General features: G+C 45.5%; 1 protein-coding gene across 3 annotated transcripts in view; it reads right to left on the reverse strand.

Annotated features, from left to right (window-relative positions):
- The window catches only part of LOC134355568 (signal peptide, CUB and EGF-like domain-containing protein 3), a 502690-nt gene that overhangs the window by 289555 nt on the left and 194536 nt on the right, over positions 1-18599 (reverse strand). For all 3 annotated transcript variants that reach the window (XM_063065615.1, XM_063065614.1, XM_063065616.1), the window contains 2 exons: positions 11093-11215; positions 7658-7783 (listed from right to left, as the gene is read on the reverse strand). In XM_063065615.1, the coding sequence (XP_062921685.1) occupies positions 7658-7783; positions 11093-11215 (249 nt within the window). The remainder of the gene's footprint in view (positions 1-7657; positions 7784-11092; positions 11216-18599) is intronic.

The raw sequence follows: 18599 nt of genomic DNA on the forward strand, positions 1-18599 counted from the left end.
AAACATGGAACAGGCCCTGAGACCAGAAAAATTAGACCTCCATCCACAAATGCCTGACGCTGGAAACGCTTTCGAACTCTGGCTGGCCTGCTTCAAAGCGTATCTAGAGGAGATTAAAGCGACCGACCCCGTAGCGAAGCACAGAGTTCTACTCTCCAGGGTCAGTCCACGGGTCTATTCGCTGATCAGAGACCAGCCGAACTACGACGGCGCGATGAACGCACTCAAAAGACAATACCTGCGGCTGATAAACAGCGTCTATGCTCGGCATCGCTTAGCGACAGGGCAACAACGCCCCGGGGAATCGAGTGCTGAGTTCGCCCAGGCCCTACAGACACTCGTGCGGGCCTGCAATTGCCAGGAGCTGACGGTGGCGCAGCATGCAGAACTCCTAGTGAGAGACACCTTCGTTACGGCGACCAGGTCAGTGTACGTGCGCCAGCGGCTGCTGGAAAAAGCCGATCTTACCCTAAGTTTGGCGATCGAGCTGGCTGATACGTTGGAGGCCACTCTGCATAACTCCGAGGCTCTCCAGGCACGCGATCCCCCGATGGCCTCGTGGGTGCCGCAGACCCCGCAACCTGCCGGCGAATCGACCTCGGCTGCCGCCAGTCGAGAGTCCGCGAAGAGCTACTTCTGCGGACTAGAGAAGCACCCCCGGAAATGCTGCGCGGCCTGACAAGCTACCTGTTCCAGCTGCGTAAAGAAGGGCCACTTCGCCAAGGTCTGTAAGTCAAAACCGTGAGCGGGATCGAGCAGCGCCGCATGCGAGACGTGGGGGTCGCCATCTTGACTGCTGCCGTCTTCCCTGCACGCCACCACCACGTGCGAGACATGGGGGCGGCCATCTTGGTCGGCGCCACCTCCCACCGCCTACGACCAACGGGTGCTCACGGGGCACCCCACCACGCCAGACCAAGACAGCGACTCCACCCTGGCTTCCGTGACCCTCGACCAAAGCGCTCCCCACCAGCTCGCAAGGTCAATGATGGACATCCTGGTGGAGGGGCACAGGACAAGCTGCCTGTTTGACACAGGCAGCACGGAGAGTTTTATCCACCCGGCCACGGTGCAGCATTGTGGACTCATGATACGGCCGGTAAGTCGGAGGGTCACCATGGCCTCCGGGTCGCATACAACAGACATCCGGGGGAGGTTGTGTAGCGACACTAGTGGTGCAGGGCACAGAATATCGGGATTTTACGTTACTGGTCTTGCCTCAACTGTGTGCCCCTGTGCTGTTGGGGTTGGACTTCCAGAGCCACCTGAAAAGCGTGACAATGAAGTATGATGGGCCCCTCCCGCCAATTACTGTCATAAATCCCCTGTTTTGTAGAGATATGTCACGTACCCCGCTACTGACCACACACACACACCGAGCCGCGCATCCCACCCAACATCATGCCAACTGCCACACTACCGACACCACTTGCGGCCTCTCCACCCTCAGGATCCCTCCCCCACCGCTGTTCGCCAACCTGACCCCCGACTGTAAACCTGTGGCTACTAAAAGCAGGAGGTACAGCGCGGGGGACAGAGCCTTCATTAAGTCGGAGGTATAGCGGCTGCTCAGGGAGGGGGTCATTGAGGCAAGCACAAGTCCTTGGAGGGTGCAGGTGGTGGTTGTTCAGAACGGGGAGAAGATTAGGATGGTCGTGGACTATAGCCAGACCATCAATAGGTTCACGCAGCTCGACGCGTACCCTCTACCCCGCATCGCGGATATGGTCAATCAGATAGCACAGTACAAGGTGTACTCGACCATAGACCTAAAATCCGCTTACCATCAGCTCCCCATCCGCTAGGAGGACCACCCTTACACTGCCTTCGAGGCAGACGGCAGGCTTTATCAATTCCTGCGCGTCCCCTTTGGTGTCACGAATGGTGTATCTGTCTTCCAGAGGGCAATGGACCGGATGGTGGACCAGTGCCAACTGAAGGCCACGTTCCCATATCTGGATAACATCACCATCTGCGGTCACGACCAGCAGGATCACGACAACAACCTCCAAAAATTTCTCCAAGCGGCCAAATCTTTCAACCTCACCTATAACAAGGACAAGTGTGTATTTGGGACCACCCGACTTGCTATCCTTGGGTGTGTCGTGCAGAATGGAGTCATTGGCCCTGACCCCGACCGTATGCGCCCCTTGTTGGAACTCCCTCTTCCCAATACCCTCAGAGCCCTCAAAAGGTGCCTGGGCTTCTTTTCATATTACGCCCAATGGGTCTCTAACTATGTAGACAAGGCCTGCCCCCTGGTCAAGTCCACCACATTCCCCCTCTCTGCCGAGGCACACACGGCCTTCAACCACATAAAAGGGGACATTGCCAAAGCAGCAATGCATGCGGTGGATGAGGCCATTCCCTTCCAAGTAGAGAGTAACGCCTCCGACTTTGCGCTGGCTGCTACCCTCAACCAGGCAGGAAGACCAGTGGCGTTCTTCTCCCGTACCCTTCAAGGCCCTGAAATTCGGCACTCTGTGGTAGAGAAAGAGGCCCAGGCCATAGTGGAAGCTATAAGGCACTGGAGGCACTATCTTGCCGGCAAAAGGTTCACCCTGCTAACTGACCAGCACTCAGTCGCATTCATGTTTAATAATCAGCAGCGGAGCAAAATCAAAAATGATAAAATTCTGAGGTGGAGAATCGAACTCTCCACCTACAACTATGACATCATGTACAGGCCTGGGAAGCTCAACGAGCCCTCTGATGCCCTATCCTGGGGAACATGCGCCAGCGCGCAGATCGACCGGCTATACGCCCTACATATAGACCTTTGCCACCCGGGAGTCACCCGGCTTTTCCACTTCATGAAAGCCCGGAACCTGCCTTACTCCCTTGAGGAGATCAGGATGATGACCAGGGACTGTCAAGTCTGCGCAGAGTGCAAACCGCACTTCTACCGACCCGAAAAGGCACCACTCATCAAGGCCACCCACCCCTTTGAGCGACTGAGTGTTGACTTTAAGGGCCTCCTTCCCTCCACCGACCGCAATGTGTACTTTCTTAACGTAATTGACGAGTACTCGCAGTTTCCCTTCGTCATCCCCTGCCCCGACACCACTACCACGTCAGTTATAAAAGCCCTGCGCAAGCTCTTCACTCTGTTCGGATACCCATGCTATATCCACAGTGACAGAGGGTCCTCGTTTATGAGTGACGAGCTGCGCCAATATCTACTGGGTAGGGGAATTGCAACCAGTAGGACCACGAGCTATAATCCCCGGGGGAATGGACAGGTAGAGAAGGAGAATGGCACAGTGTGGAAAGCCACACTCTTAGCCCTCAGGTCAAAGGGACTGCCGGTCTCCCGCTGGCAGGAGGTCCTTCCCGAGGCACTCCACTCCATCCGCTCCCTGTTATGCACGTCCACCAATGCCACCCCTCATGAGCGACTCTTTTCTTTTCCCAGAAAATCGACCACTGGAACCACCCTACCAACTTGGCTGACGTCCCCGGGGCCAGTGCTGCTCTGGAAACATGCGAGGAGCAATAAATACTCCCCGATGGTCGAGAGGGTTCACTTACTTCATGCGAACCTCCAGTATGCCTACGTGGTTTTACCTGATGGGCGGGAGGACACGGTCTCCATCCGCGACCTGGCGCCCGCAGGAGCTCCGGGCCCCTACCCTGCACACTCCGTGGTGACTATTGACCCCGTACCCACCAATGTATGTACCTACGAGACACCGTGCACCCCAAACCCTATACAGACACCACACGACACTCCCATACCAGGCGCGATGCACACGCACGAGGGATTACCGACGCCTAACGTGCTGGCACCTGAAGTCAGGCCGGAGCCAGCACAATCGCCATTGCCGATGCAATCACCACCGGTGCTACGTAGATCACAGTGACGGACTCGACCGCCTGATAGACTTAACCTGTAAATATACTTCTTGTAAATATTGTCAGTCACTTCACCCCGCGGGACTCTTTTTTAAAAAAGGGAGGGATGAATGTGGTAAACCACGTATATATGTTGTAACTTGGTTACCTGTCTGGACACACCCCTCTGCTGACTGCCCCTGTGGCTCCTCCCACAGAGTCCTGTATAAAGGTGTTCGCCTTGCCCCTCCCCCTCAGTCCGGGGGTAGACACTCACTGTGGAGGTCGTATTGTACAGCGAACAAAAGCCTTTCAGTATTTTACCAAACCTCAGTCTTTTGGAGTAATTGAAGGTGCTTCAGGGAGTACGCTTCATTATTAAATCATTGTGATGCACGGACACGGCGGTCCTGTCTCAGCCCTGCTCACTCAAACTGGAACATCTAGCAGTCAAGTGTCTACATATTATCTGCTGAGGGATTCTTTCCGCCATCATCTTGGTAGCAGTGTACATTCCACCTTAGGACAACGTCAGACAAGCACTGGAAAAGCTGAGCACCATGATCAGCAACCACGAAATACTGCGCCCTAATGCTTTCACTATCACCTTGAGGGATTTCAACCAATCTCCGAACGACTACCACCAACATATCACCTGTGGAACCAGAGGAGCCGACACATTTGACCACTGTTATACTACCACACCCGCATCTTGGAAAGTCCGATCACCTGGCTGTACTTCTACTCCCAACGTATAGGCAGAGACTAAAGACTGCAGCACCAGAGGTGAGAACCAAGAAGGTATGGTCATGGGAGGACACAGAGCACTTACAGGACTGTGGTGAGTCAGTGGACAGGACAATATTCAGGGATTCAAGTTCAGGTCTGAGTGAATGCACCACAGTTCTCACCGACTTTATGAAGACCTGCGCGGATGAGTGGGAGCCTTTGATAACATACCGGACATACCCAAGCCATAGCAATGGATGAACCAGGAGATTCATAATCTTCTGAGGGCTAGATCTGTGGCATTCAAGACCAGTGATCCAGAACTATACAAGTCCAGGTACGGCCTATGGAAGGTTCTTTTAAGAGCCAACAAAAAAGACAATTCCAATTGAAGTTAGAAACGGAATCAGCTCTGGCAGGGTTTTCAGGCCACTACTCCCTACAAGGAAAAACCAACATCGTCAATGGCAGTGAAGCTTCACTACTAGATGAGTTCAACCTTCTCTGAAAGGGAGAATCCCTGTGCAAACCCCTGCAGTACGTGCAGACCCTGTGGCCTCTGTCTCGTCGGAACTTTCTCAGGAGGGCTTCTGGCTCTGATGATGTAACTGGCACAGCACTGAAAACCTGTGCCAAACAAATGATGGGACTGTTCAAGGACATTTTCAATCTCTCACTGCTGCAGTCGGAGGTTCCCACCTGCTTCAAAATGGCAACAAATATACCAGAGCCCGAGAAGAACTGATTGAGCTGCCTCAAGACTATATATCCATAAGACATAGGAGTAGAATTAGGCCATTCGGCCCATTGAGTCCATTTCCCTCTTAACCCCATTCTTCTTTCTTCTCTCCATAACCTTTCACTCCCTGACTAATCAAGAATATATCAACTTCTGCCTTAAATACACCCAATGACCTTGCCTCCACAGCTGCCTATGGTAACAAATTCCACAGATTCACTACCCTCTGGCTAAAGAAATTCCTCCTCATCCCCATTCTAAATGGACACCACTCTATTCTGAGGCTGTGCTCTCTGGTCCTCAACTCCCCCATATAGGAAACATCCTCTCCCCATCCACTCTATCTAGGCCTTTCAACATTCGATAGGTTTTGATGAGATCCTCCCTCATTCATCTAAATTCCAGCAAGTGAAGGCCCAGAGGCATCAATCGCTCCTCATATGATAAGCCTTTCATTCCCAGAATCGTTCTCGTGAACCTCCTTTGGTCACTATCCAATGTCAGCACATCCTTTCTTAAATAGGGTCCAAAACCACTCACAATACTCCAAGTGATGCCTCACCTCTGCCTTATAAATCCTCAGCTTCCAGTCCTCGAAATGAATGCTAACATTGTATTTGCCTTCCTTACCACTGACTCAGTTTGCAAGTTAGCCTTCAGGACGTCTTGCATGAGAACTTCCAAGTCCCTCCGCACCTCAGATTTCTGATTTTTCTGTCCATTCAGAAAATACTCCACGCTTTTATACCTTCTACCAAAGTGTATGACCATACACTTCCCAACACTGTATTTCACTTGCCACTTCTTTGCCCATTCCTCTAATCTGTCTAAATCCTTCTGCAGACACCCTGCTTCCTCAACACCACCTGCCCCTCCACATATCTTCACATCATCTGCAAACTTGGCCACAAAGCCACCAATTCCAATATCAAAATCATTGACATACAACATAAAATGAAGTGGTCCCAACACCAACCCTGCAGAACACCACTAGTCACCAGCAGCCAATCAGAAAAGGCTCCCTTTATTCCCATTCTTTGTCTCCTGCCAATTAGCCAATGCTTTATCCATGCTAGTATCTTTCTTGTAATACCACGGTCTCGTAGCTTGTTAAGTAGCCTCATGTGCGGCACCTTGTCAAAGGCCTTCTGAAAACCCGAGTACACAACATCACCCGATTCCCCTTTGTCTAAATTTCTACAGATGCACTGTGGAGAACATTCTAACTAGTTGATTCATTGTCTGGTATACAGGGGTCACTGCACAGGATTGGAAGTTTGCGAACTCAGTCACCTCCATCATAGGTACTAGCCTCCCTGGCATCAAAGGCATCTTCATAAGGTGGCATCCATCATTATGGACTCCTATCACTCAGGACATGTCCTCTTCTCGTTGCTGCCATCAAGGAGGAGGTACAGAAGCCTGAAGGCACACACTCAACATTTTAGAACAGTTTTTTCCCCACTGTCATCAGACTTCTGAATGGACAATGAAAGCATGTCCACCCATGTAATTGTAGTTTATCATTTATTTATTATTACATATTGCAATGTACTGCTACTGCAAAACAACATACGCCAGAGATATTGAACCTGGCTCTGCCAGAACAGGTTTATATTAATCCACTTACACTCATCTCACCATAACCCATTTTATTCTTCTCACATCTGTATCAACTCCACCCAGATTCATCCACTCATTGACGCAGCAGAGTTACTTAGAGTGGCTAATTCACCGAACTTGCATGTCTTTGGCATGTGGGAGGAAACTAGAGCCACTGGGAAGAAACCCACTCCATCACAGGGAGAATGTGCAAACTTCATCCATTCCACCACAGAGAAGAAACCCACTCCATCACAGGGAGAAGTGCAAACTTCACACAGATCAATTGACCAGAGTCCCCAGAGCCCTGAGGCAGCAGCTCTACCTGCTGCCCCATTATGTCGCCCCAGAGAAGGGTATCCTATGATGGAGGTTAGCTCCAAGATCTATTGCGCACAGCGAATCAAATATTTCACTCACTGAAGTAGCATGCAATCCACAGCCATTTGAAATGATAGAAAGCAAAGAGCTGATGAGAATGTCAGTGGATGTTTTGTTAAATTCTTGGACAACTTAGGAATTGTAATTTTGGTGAATTATTTACCTATGTACTGATAGATATCAGTACAGCTTAAATAATGAGAGGGTTCAAACTATTTGTTATGTACAGAGAATCTTATGAGTGAACTGACACTAAAGTTTGCATCTCGATTAGAAGTAGCAGTAAAAAATGCCAAACGTTACATCCGTATTTGGTCTGTCCTATCGACAACAGAAATTGTCAGAGGATGGGTGAGAAGGCAAGCTGCTTACCAAGGCAGTTATGGCCATCATGTGCTAACTTGAAACCATCATAACACGTGCAGCGGTAATTCCCTGGGATATTGATGCATTCATGAACACAGCCACCGTTGTATTCGTTGTCACATTCATCAATATCTGCAAGATAATTAATTTTAGGGTCAGTACACATGTAGTCAAACAAATAAGAAGCAGAAGATTTATATTTCTTCAGAATATGCCTCACTTTTTAGCTTCTTGGTTTAATTTATGCTAAATTAATTAAATATTTGTTAAATTAGGTAATCATTCACCAGCATATGCCATCTTCAATAAAAATGAATTGCATGGTCACTTTCATCGATATTCAATACAAAATGAAACAGCTGCACTGAGAAGATGATCAATTGACTCTGTTCCATCATTCTGAGTTATCTCCCAATGACATGCATAGAACAAATCTCAAACCCCCAACCCCAGTGATTACTAGAAACATACCTAACATAGAAACTCTAAAATACTCTGCAGTGCAATTACTTGCATCAACTCTGGAGATCATTCCACTTCTAAACACAAAGAAATTTCCAATTCTGTGAAAATGAAGCACTGCCCACATTTGGACAGAGTTGCAAATTATGATACTTGTACATAAAGGACACAGAGAGTATGCAAACAATTTTATTGCTTCTTCTGCAGACTAGTGAAAATACACCAATTGTAAATCAAGTCTTGCTCAGGTTGCAAATGCCCAACTGTTGTACAGAAGTGGTTTGGGACCGCAGCATGATGCATGACGATGAATTTGATGGCTGCTGTGGAGCTGCAGTCATCTTCTGCCAGGTGGGAATGAGGCAGTTCCGGGTGCATCCCCCACCCTCCCCTCTCCCACGACCCCCTACCTCAGCACCCAATAAGCTGCAACTGGGTGAGCTGAGCAGAGCTGGAAGCACTCAGCAGGCTCACCCTCCCACTCACTGAGTCACTGAGGCTGGCTAGCAGCTGCTCTTCCAGTGCCCGCTCACTCTCCCATCACCGCTGTAGCTGTGATCCTCTCCCAGACGCTGTTTTTTTTCATTTATGTACTATGTACAGTTTGTGTGATGAATGGTTTTCGGTAATGGAACTCTTGTAAACAGGGGACCGTGTAAGCTGGAAACAGCAAGTATATTACATATAATTTGACAAAAAGAAATAAACAGACTAGTAAGAATTGTATTTAGTGTAGCTCAATTGAGTTAAGCACACACGTTTTACCTCGACCAGCATGTTTAATAGTGTTCCACAGGATGATTTTTAATATGCTTCAACTGTGTAATAATTTTGGAGAGTGTCAATGAATCCTAAACTTGAAATTCCCTCCAGGTGAGAAGTCGGTTCAAAATGCTAGCACCTATTGTAGGTCCCTCCTCCCATTACTTCATTAGTAGCTGGAGGAGATTACATATGTACCAAAGACTCTTGTAAATTGTACATTTGGAGAGCATTCTAACTGGCATGAAGCCTCCGATACACGGGATCACAGAAGCTGCAGAGGGTTCTGGACGCAGCCATTCCCAGCATGGGCACAACCCTCAACACCCCCATCAGGATATCTTCAAGAAGTGTTGCCTGAAAAAGGCAGCTGCCATCTCACCAGCTAGGACATGCCTTCTTCGTGTTACTTATCGTAGGGGGAGGAGGTACAGGAGCCCGAAGACCCACACTTAACATTAAGAGAAGCTTCTTCCCCTCCACCATCAGATTTATGAACAGTCCATAAACCCATGAGCACTACCTTATTATGTCTTTTGCACTATTTATTTATCTTTGTAACTTACACTAATTTTAAATCTTGCACCGTAATGCTGTCACTAAACAACACATTGCACAATCTTATGTCAGTGATAGTAAACCTGATTCTGATTGATTCTCCAGGTTAATGTTCAAGCAATGGTTCCACTAATATAAAACAATGAATACAGTTACAGCAAGAATAGTATCTCACCATTAAATATTTAAGAAGTTATCTTCAAGAACATCTCTAAAAACATGTCAAATGCTTGAACCTGAATTATTGCTACTTAACAGCTTTTCAATTCCCCCCCACAAGAGATTTTACATTATATCAATCATTTGATAAGGAATGCTTTCTTGAGATTATAAAGACATTATTTCCTTAAAAAGTAATCTCATAATTATCAAAAGTTATGGTAAAATATTCTAATATAATAACTATAAACTGCAGATTAACATAGGGTGGTACTTCAACAGTGCATGAACACGTGGGAAAGGATGATTTGGTAACCTTCCTAGAACACAGAACACTACAGCACAGTACAGGCACTTCAGCTCATGAAGTTATGCCAACCTTTTAACCTACTCTAAGATCAATCTAAACCTTCCCTCCTACAAAGCCCTCAATTTTCCTTTCATTCATGCACCTTTCTAAGAGTTTCATTAGTGTCCCTAATGCATGTTCCTCTAGCACCATCCCTGCCAGGGTGTTCCATGAACCCAATACTTTCTGTGTAAAAAACTGCCGCTGACACCCCCCCTTTCACTTTTCTCGAATCACCTTCAGATTATGTCCCCTTGTATTAGCCACTGCCGTGCTGGGAAAGTCTACATAGATTAAGATTGAGCTCTGCTCGAAGAACATGTCAGTATAAGGGATATGATAAGTGGGTAATGTCTCTGAGGCATAATGATTCTTGGAGCTTTTGTACAATCCAAATCAACAATGGGTTTTTCTATGACAGCATCCTAATTAGGCTTCCAAATTTTAAAATACTTGGCATCGTTCATATTATCATTGGAGAATTTACAAATAAGAAAAAAATGCATAATATAATTAAAAGTAGGAGGAATTGCTCTGCGACAACACCGGTGCCAAGCTGTATCGGCCCTAGTGCCCTTCCCTTGGACAACATCGGTGGCGTGGAGAGGGGAGACCTGCAGCATGGGCAACTGTTGGTCTTCCATACAACCTTGCCCAGGTCTGCGCCCTGGAAACCTTCCACAGTGCAAATCCATGGTCTCATGACACTAATGGATGCCAAAATATAGGAGGAATTTAAAAAGCAGAAATGTGTCCACAGTTTCAACACAACAAACTACAGAACAGAAATTTGCTTTAATGTTAATTACAACTAAAGATATGTTTGTGACGCAGGTACAGAAAATAACAATATTATTCATTCCTATTTCAGAAGGCAATGTAACCACAGTCATGTCATTGAAAGATCAGCTCTTCATTCCAATATTTCCAATTAATAAGTCATTATGAGAAAAACATTTTCTGCACTTTCTCAATTTTGGCTTCACCCAATACAGGAAATGCACACACAGACATTAAGCATTAATCAGGCTAAATGACATGAACCCACTTTGTAATATCAATGATGAAAGAAATGGAAAAGAAAGACAGAACATTGTTTATTAGATGGTAATACACTGTGAATTTTGTAATATAGCTTAGGATTATACTACCTTCACACTGTTTGCCATCTCCTGTGTAACCAGACTTGCAGATACATTTGTATGACTTGGGGGTGTTCTGACAGATGGCATCAATGTGACAATTATCTGTTCCTTCAACACATTCGTCAACATCTGAAAAGTAAAAGCATGAAATATTAAGAAAGGATCATTACTTTGTAGTGTGTTAAACATAATAATCTGCTGTGGTATATGAAAAATCTTGGATCTAATATGCTTTGACAGAGGACAATTTTCCAATCCATCTACTTGATACACAACGTGCTTGAGAATTGGGCTGCAGCTAGCTTCATTTTGTTTGCTAAATTCATTTGGAAAACTGGACTTTTTCACACTGGCAATTGAATGGAAGTTTGAATCAAATTATTTTCCAGACAGACTATTATAACTGCACAGAAGGAAAACAGACCATGCTCCCTGTAGTTTCTTTCTACACTAATTCCACCTACCCACATTGCTCCATAGCCTTTCACATTAGTAACTGGTTTATTATTGTTATATGTATGTATCGAGATATGGTGAAAAATGTTATTTTGCATGCCATCGAGATGTTCAGTCCAAATATAAGTACATCAAGATAATACAAAGGAAAAAGCAATAACAGAATGTCAAAAAATTTACAGTTAAAGAAAAGTGTGAACTGGTAGACTACTAAAGTGCACTGGCCATGACAAGGTAGGTTAAGAGATTGAGAATTCATTTTTATTGAACAAGAGGTCTATGCAGGAGTTTTATAACAGTAGGAGAGAACCTGCCCTTTTCAAGCTGTTGTATCTTCTGCCCAATGGAAGGTGGCAGAAGAGAAGAGAGGAGGGGTCTTTGACTATGTTGGTTACTTTCACCAGGCAGTGGAAAGTGTAGACAGGTCAACAGAACATCTCTTCCTATAGATGCTGCCTGGCCTGCTGCGTTCACCAGCAACTTTGATGTATGTTGACAGAACAAAGAATGGTTTTCATGAAAGAATGGACTGTGTTCACAACTCTGTCATTTTTTTTACGATTTTGCTGTGATGCACCTCGATAGTATGTCTCTGTGGTGCATCTTTAAAAACTGATGAGGGTCTTTGGAGATATGCCGAGTTCCCTTAGCCTTTGTGATTCAAGTACTGCATGGATGCTTCTCTTTAGAATCATGTCATAAGCCTAACTTAACCTGACTATCAACCTATCATCTAGCAGGGCTCATGAACAAAGCAAGAATCAGAGTCCTGCGACATACACAGAACTGTAATGCTCAACTGTATGACAATTAGTGCAATGATTGTCGGATAAATGCTGGGAGGGCAGTAGCCAGCCCAGAAGTGAGTTCAAAAGGTAATTAATGTTTTTATAATTGCTTCATGACAAGACAAGCCAAGTACCATGAACCTCAACTGCCTTCACTCTGTCCTCTTCCTCCAACCACACAATTAGGTCAGAGCCACCAAGTTAAAAAAAAATGCCACCCTACTGGTGCCCATTCCTGAGATTCTGAAAATAAGAGACTGTTCAGATTCTCATACTTAATTATGTGGAAATCTAATTATGAATTTAAAACCAAACTGAAGGGAATAAATTCCAGGATTTTTAATGCTGTACTCTGAGGCACTTTGTATCTACATGACATGGGGACTTCAGAATCAAAATCAGGCTTATTGTCACTGGTATATGGCGTAAAATTTGTTAACTTTGTTAGTGGGAGGAGAAGATGGCAGCGCGCTTGCGCGTGCGCAGCCCTCTGGTGAAAAATAATATTGTATCTGTTAAATAGGGGCCGTGGACAATTCTGATTTGATGGAGAATGGATGTGAAAGGACAGAGGAACATCTGGAGAAATTTCTGAAATGCTTGTTCACTGCTGTGGTTACTGTGTGGTCGGGAATCTTTTGGAGGGTAGGCCTCAAAAAATCCCCGGCCTTGCCTGCTTTTGGCAAACGAGAAAGAGGTCGAATCGTTCGGAGACAGATGGCACTCAGTACTCGGTGTCAGAGAGCCGATCAGAGCTCGAAGTTTTCAGATGACTCAGAGTCGAATTGTGGTCGACATGACAGGGAGAGTTTTTCTTCCTTCTCCCGTCTGCGAGAGATGTGGGACATTTGAGAAACTTTGAATTTTTCTGTGCTCACGGACTTCTTCATTAAGTTATGGAATTGTTGCGCTGTTGTAACTATATGTTATAATTATGTGGTTTTGTCAATTTTTTCAGTCTTGGTTTGTCCTGTGTTTTGTGATATCACACCGGAGGAAATAATGTATCATTTCTTAATGCATGCATTACTAAATGACAATAAAAGAGGACTACGTGTCTTCATAATCATCATAACTTAGCAGCAGCAGTTCAAAGCAATATATGATAATATAGAAAAGGGAAATAAGTAAATGGATCAACTACAGTATATATATGTATATTGAATAATAAAAATAGTACAAAAACAGAAATATTATATATTTTTAAAAGTGAGGTAGTGTTCATGGGTTCAATGTCCATTTAGGAATGGTATGGTAGAAGGTAAGAAGCTGTTCCTGAATTGCTGAGTGTGTGCCTTCAGTCTTCTGTTCCTCCTTCCTTATGGCAACAATGAGAAGAGGGCATGTCCTGGGTGATGGGTCTAATTTTACAACTTTCTGTAGCTTCTTTTGATCCCATGCAGTAGCCGCCCCTCCATACCACAGTGAAGCAGCCTGTCAGAATGCTCTGCACAGTACATCTGTAGAAGTTTTCAAGTGTTTTAGCTGACGAACCAAATCTCTTCAAATCCTAATGAAATACAGCCATTGTCTTGCCTTCTTTATAGCTGCATTGATATGTTGGGACCAGGTGAGATCCTCAGAGATCTTGACATTCAGGAACTTGAAATTGCTCACTTTCTCCACTTCTGATCCCTCTGAGGATTGGTATGTGTTCCTTCATCTTACCCTTCCTGAAGTCCACAATCAGCTCTTTTGTCTTGCTGACATTGAGTGTAAGGTTGTTGCTGCGACACCACTCCACTAGTTGGCATATCTCACTCCTGTACACCCTCTCGTCTCCATCTGATATTCTACCAACAATGGTTGTATCATCAGCAAATTATAAGATGGTATTTCAGCTGTACCTAGCCACACAGTCATGGGTGTAGAGAGAGTAGAGCAGTGGGCTAAGCACACACCTGAGGTGCGCCAATGTGGATCGTCAGTGAGGAGGAGATACTGTCACCAATACTTACGGAGTATACTAGCAATATCTTCTACACTCTAATATATCAACTTCATAAACTGCTGAAATCTTTCTGAGATACACTGCATAACTGGATTCTAACAACCCTGCTCTGTTCCGTAACCAGGTGGTAGTGGCGCCCAAATCACAATTTTTTTGTGTCTTTTCTATTCATTACTTCATGAAAAAATTATCACCTATTGTACTACTAAATTCAGGTTGGGACCTATCCATTTAAGAATATAAAAAGTAAACAAGGGTGTTGTATTGGATCAGCAATCACATCCCTTACTATTTTTGTGGCAGCCAGAAATGACCAATATGATTTCCTCTCCTCCTTTCACTTACCTCTTCAGTTTGATTTAGACGTAAATCCAAAGAGCACAAATGATTTGCAGTTTTGGGGCCCTGATTTGAATCTCACCCAAGACAAAGAAATAATTCTGCTTATTTTCAACTAACAGGCATCTCCGTTATTTTTAAGAGAATTTCACCATGCTCTGAAATGAAGCAAACAGCTTGCAGTTGTATTGTGCCTTCATATCATTTTCAGCACATTTCCAAGCACAGAAGTTAAGAAGAGAACGGAAGGATGGAAAGAAGAAACGGAGAGGTTCATTAGGTTGAATATGCCATAGATGGATAGATCTTTCGAAACAGGAGTAAGCCATACACTTGGCTGTTCCTATATTCTGACAGCTGAAATAGAGAAAAGTGCCAAAGACACTCCAAATTAGAAAATACTTACTGAATATTGAAAGGCCTAAACTGATTGGATATAGAGAGGAAAACAACATGGCAAGAATATAAGAGGTTAATATGAGGGGCTATACAAATAGTAGGAAATTCAAAATGTGCACATCTAAAAGACACAATTACTTTTAAACAAATGAAAACACAAGTAATATTGAAGGTCTGAAAATCAATAATAAACATAACTGGAAACATCAAATGGACCAATGAAGCAAAACTACAACATACTTCAATTCTGAAATGGTATGAAGTACATCAAGAAGTATGGGGACACAGCAAGGTAAGGTGCTGAGACAGAGGGAAGACAAGGTATAGTGTTGAGACAGAGGGAAGACAAGGGAGAGTGTTGAGACAGAGAGAAGACAAGGTATAGTGTTGAGACAGAGGGAAGACAAGGTATAGTGTTGAGACAGAGGGAAGACAAGGGAGAGTGTTGAGACAGAGGGAAGACAAGGGAGAGTGTTGAGACAGAGAGAAGACAAGGTATAGTGTTGAGACAGAGGGAAGACAAGGGAGAGTGTTGAGACAGAGGGAAGACAAGGGAGAGTGTTGAGACAGAGGGAAGACAAGGTATAGTGTTGAGACAGAGGGAAGACAAGGTATAGTGTTGAGACAGAGGGAAGACAAGGGAGAGTGTTGAGACAGAGGGAAGACAAGGTATAGTGTTGAGACAGAGAGAAGACAAGGTATAGTGTTGAGACAGAGGGAAGACAAGGGAGAGTGTTGAGACAGAGGGAAGACAAGGTATAGTGTTGGGACAGAGGGAAGACAAGGGAGAGTGTTGAGACAGAGAGAAGACAAGGTATAGTGTTGAGACAGAGGGAAGACAAGGGAGAGTGTTGAGACAGAGGGAAGACAAGGTATAGTGTTGAGACAGAGGGAAGACAAGGGAGAGTGTTGAGACAGAGGGAAGACAAGGGAGAGTGTTGAGACAGAGGGAAGACAAGGGAGAGTGTTGAGACAGAGGGAAGATAAGGGAGAGTGTTGAGACAGAGAGAAGACAAGGTATAGTGTTGAGACAGAGGGAAGACAAGGTATAGTGTTGAGACAGAGGGAAGACAAGGTATAGTGTTGAGACAGAGGGAAGACAAGGGAGAGTGTTGAGACAGAGAGAAGACAAGGTATAGTGTTGAGACAGAGGGAAGACAAGGTATAGTGTTGAGACAGAGGGAAGACAAGGGAGAGTGTTGAGACAGAGGGAAGACAAGGTATAGTGTTGAGACAGAGGGAAGACAAGGGAGAGTGTTGAGACAGAGGGAAGACAAGGGAGAGTGTTGAGACAGAGGGAAGACAAGGTATAGTGTTGAGACAGAGGGAAGACAAGGGAGAGTGTTGAGACAGAGGGAAGACAAGGTATAGTGTTGAGACAGAGGGAAGACAAGGGAGAGTGTTGAGACAGAGGGAAGACAAGGTATAGTGTTGAGACAGAGGGAAGACAAGGTATAGTGTTGAGACAGAGGGAAGACAAGGTATAGTGTTGAGACAGAGGGAAGACAAGGTATAGTGTTGAGTCAGAGGGAAGACAAGGGAGAGTATTGAGACAGAGGGAAGATAAGGGTGAGTGTTGGGACAGAGGGAAGACAAGGTATAGTGTTGAGACAGAGGGAAGACAAGGTATAGTGTTGAGACAGAGGGAAGATAAGGGAGAGTGTTGAGACAGAGAGAAGACAAGGTATAGTGTTGAGACAGAGGGAAGACAAGGGAGAGTGTTGAGACAGAGGGAAGACAAGGTATAGTGTTGAGACAGAGGGAAGATAAGGTATAGTGTTGGGACAGAGGGAAGACAAGGGAGAGTGTTGAGACAGAGGGAAGACAAGGTATAGTGTTGAGACAGAGGGAAGACAAGGTATAGTGTTGAGACAGAGGGAAGACAAGGGAGAGTGTTGAGACAGAGGGAAGACAAGGGAGAGTGTTGAGACAGAGGGAAGATAAGGGAGAGTGTTGAGACAGAGGGAAGATAAGGGAGAGTGTTGAGACAGAGAGAAGACAAGGTATAGTGTTGAGACAGAGGGAAGACAAGGTATAGTGTTGAGACAGAGGGAAGACAAGGGAGAGTGTTGAGACAGAGGGAAGACAAGGTATAGTGTTGAGACAGAGGGAAGACAAGATATAGTGTTGAGACAGAGGGAAGACAAGGGAGAGTGTTGAGACAGAGGGAAGACAAGGGAGAGTGTTGAGACAGAGAGAAGACAAGGTATAGTGTTGAGACAGAGGGAAGACAAGGGAGAGTGTTGAGACAGAGAGAAGACAAGGTATAGTGTTGAGACAGAGGGAAGACAAGGGAGAGTGTTGAGACAGAGGGAAGACAAGGTATAGTGTTGAGACAGAGGGAAGACAAGGTATAGTGTTGAGACAGAGGGAAGACAAGGTATAGTGTTGAGACAGAGGGAAGACAAGGTATAGTGTTGAGACAGAGGGAAGACAAGGGAGAGTGTTGAGACAGAGGGAAGACAAGGGAGAGTGTTGAGACAGAGAGAAGACAAGGTATAGTGTTGAGACAGAGGGAAGACAAGGTATAGTGTTGAGACAGAGGGAAGACAAGGGAGAGTGTTGAGACAGAGAGAAGACAAGGTATAGTGTTGAGACAGAGGGAAGACAAGGGAGAGTGTTGAGACAGAGGGAAGACAAGGTATAGTGTTGAGACAGAGGGAAGACAAGGTATAGTGTTGAGACAGAGGGAAGACAAGGGAGAGTGTTGAGACAGAGGGAAGACAAGGTATAGTGTTGAGACAGAGGGAAGACAAGGGAGAGTGTTGAGACAGAGGGAAGACAAGGGAGAGTGTTGAGACAGAGAGAAGACAAGGTATAGTGTTGAGACAGAGGGAAGACAAGGTATAGTGTTGAGACAGAGGGAAGACAAGGGAGAGTGTTGAGACAGAGGGAAGACAAGGGAGAGTGTTGAGACAGAGGGAAGACAAGGGAGAGTGTTGAGACAGAGGGAAGACAAGGGAGAGTGTTGAGACAGAGGGAAGACAAGGGAGAGTGTTGAGACAGAGGGAAGACAAGGTATAGTGTTGAGACAGAGGGAAGACAAGGGAGAGTGTTGAGACAGAGGGAAGACAAGGGAGAGTGTTGAGACAGAGGGAAGATAAGGTATAGTGTTGAGACAGAGGGAAGACAAGGTATAGTGTTGAGACAGAGAGAAGACAAGGTATAGTGTTGAGACAGAGGGAAGACAAGGTATAGTGTTGAGACAGAGGGAAGACAAGGGAGAGTGTTGAGACAGAGGGAAGATAAGGGAGAGTGTTGAGACAGAGAGAAGACAAGGTATAGTGTTGAGACAGAGAGAAGACAAGGTATAGTGTTGAGACAGAGGGAAGACAAGGGAGAGTGTTGAGACAGAGGGAAGACAAGGTATAGTGTTGAGACAGAGGGAAGACAAGGGAGAGTGTTGAGACAGAGGGAAGACAAGGTATAGTGTTGAGACAGAGGGAAGACAAGGGAGAGTGTTGAGACAGAGGGAAGACAAGGGAGAGTGTTGAGACAGAGGGAAGACAAGGTATAGTGTTGAGACAGAGGGAAGATAAGGTATAGTGTTGGGACAGAGGGAAGACAAGGGAGAGTGTTG

The sequence above is a fragment of the Mobula hypostoma genome, chromosome 13, assembly GCF_963921235.1.
Source record: "Mobula hypostoma chromosome 13, sMobHyp1.1, whole genome shotgun sequence".
Classification (NCBI taxonomy): Eukaryota; Metazoa; Chordata; class Chondrichthyes; order Myliobatiformes; family Myliobatidae; genus Mobula; species Mobula hypostoma.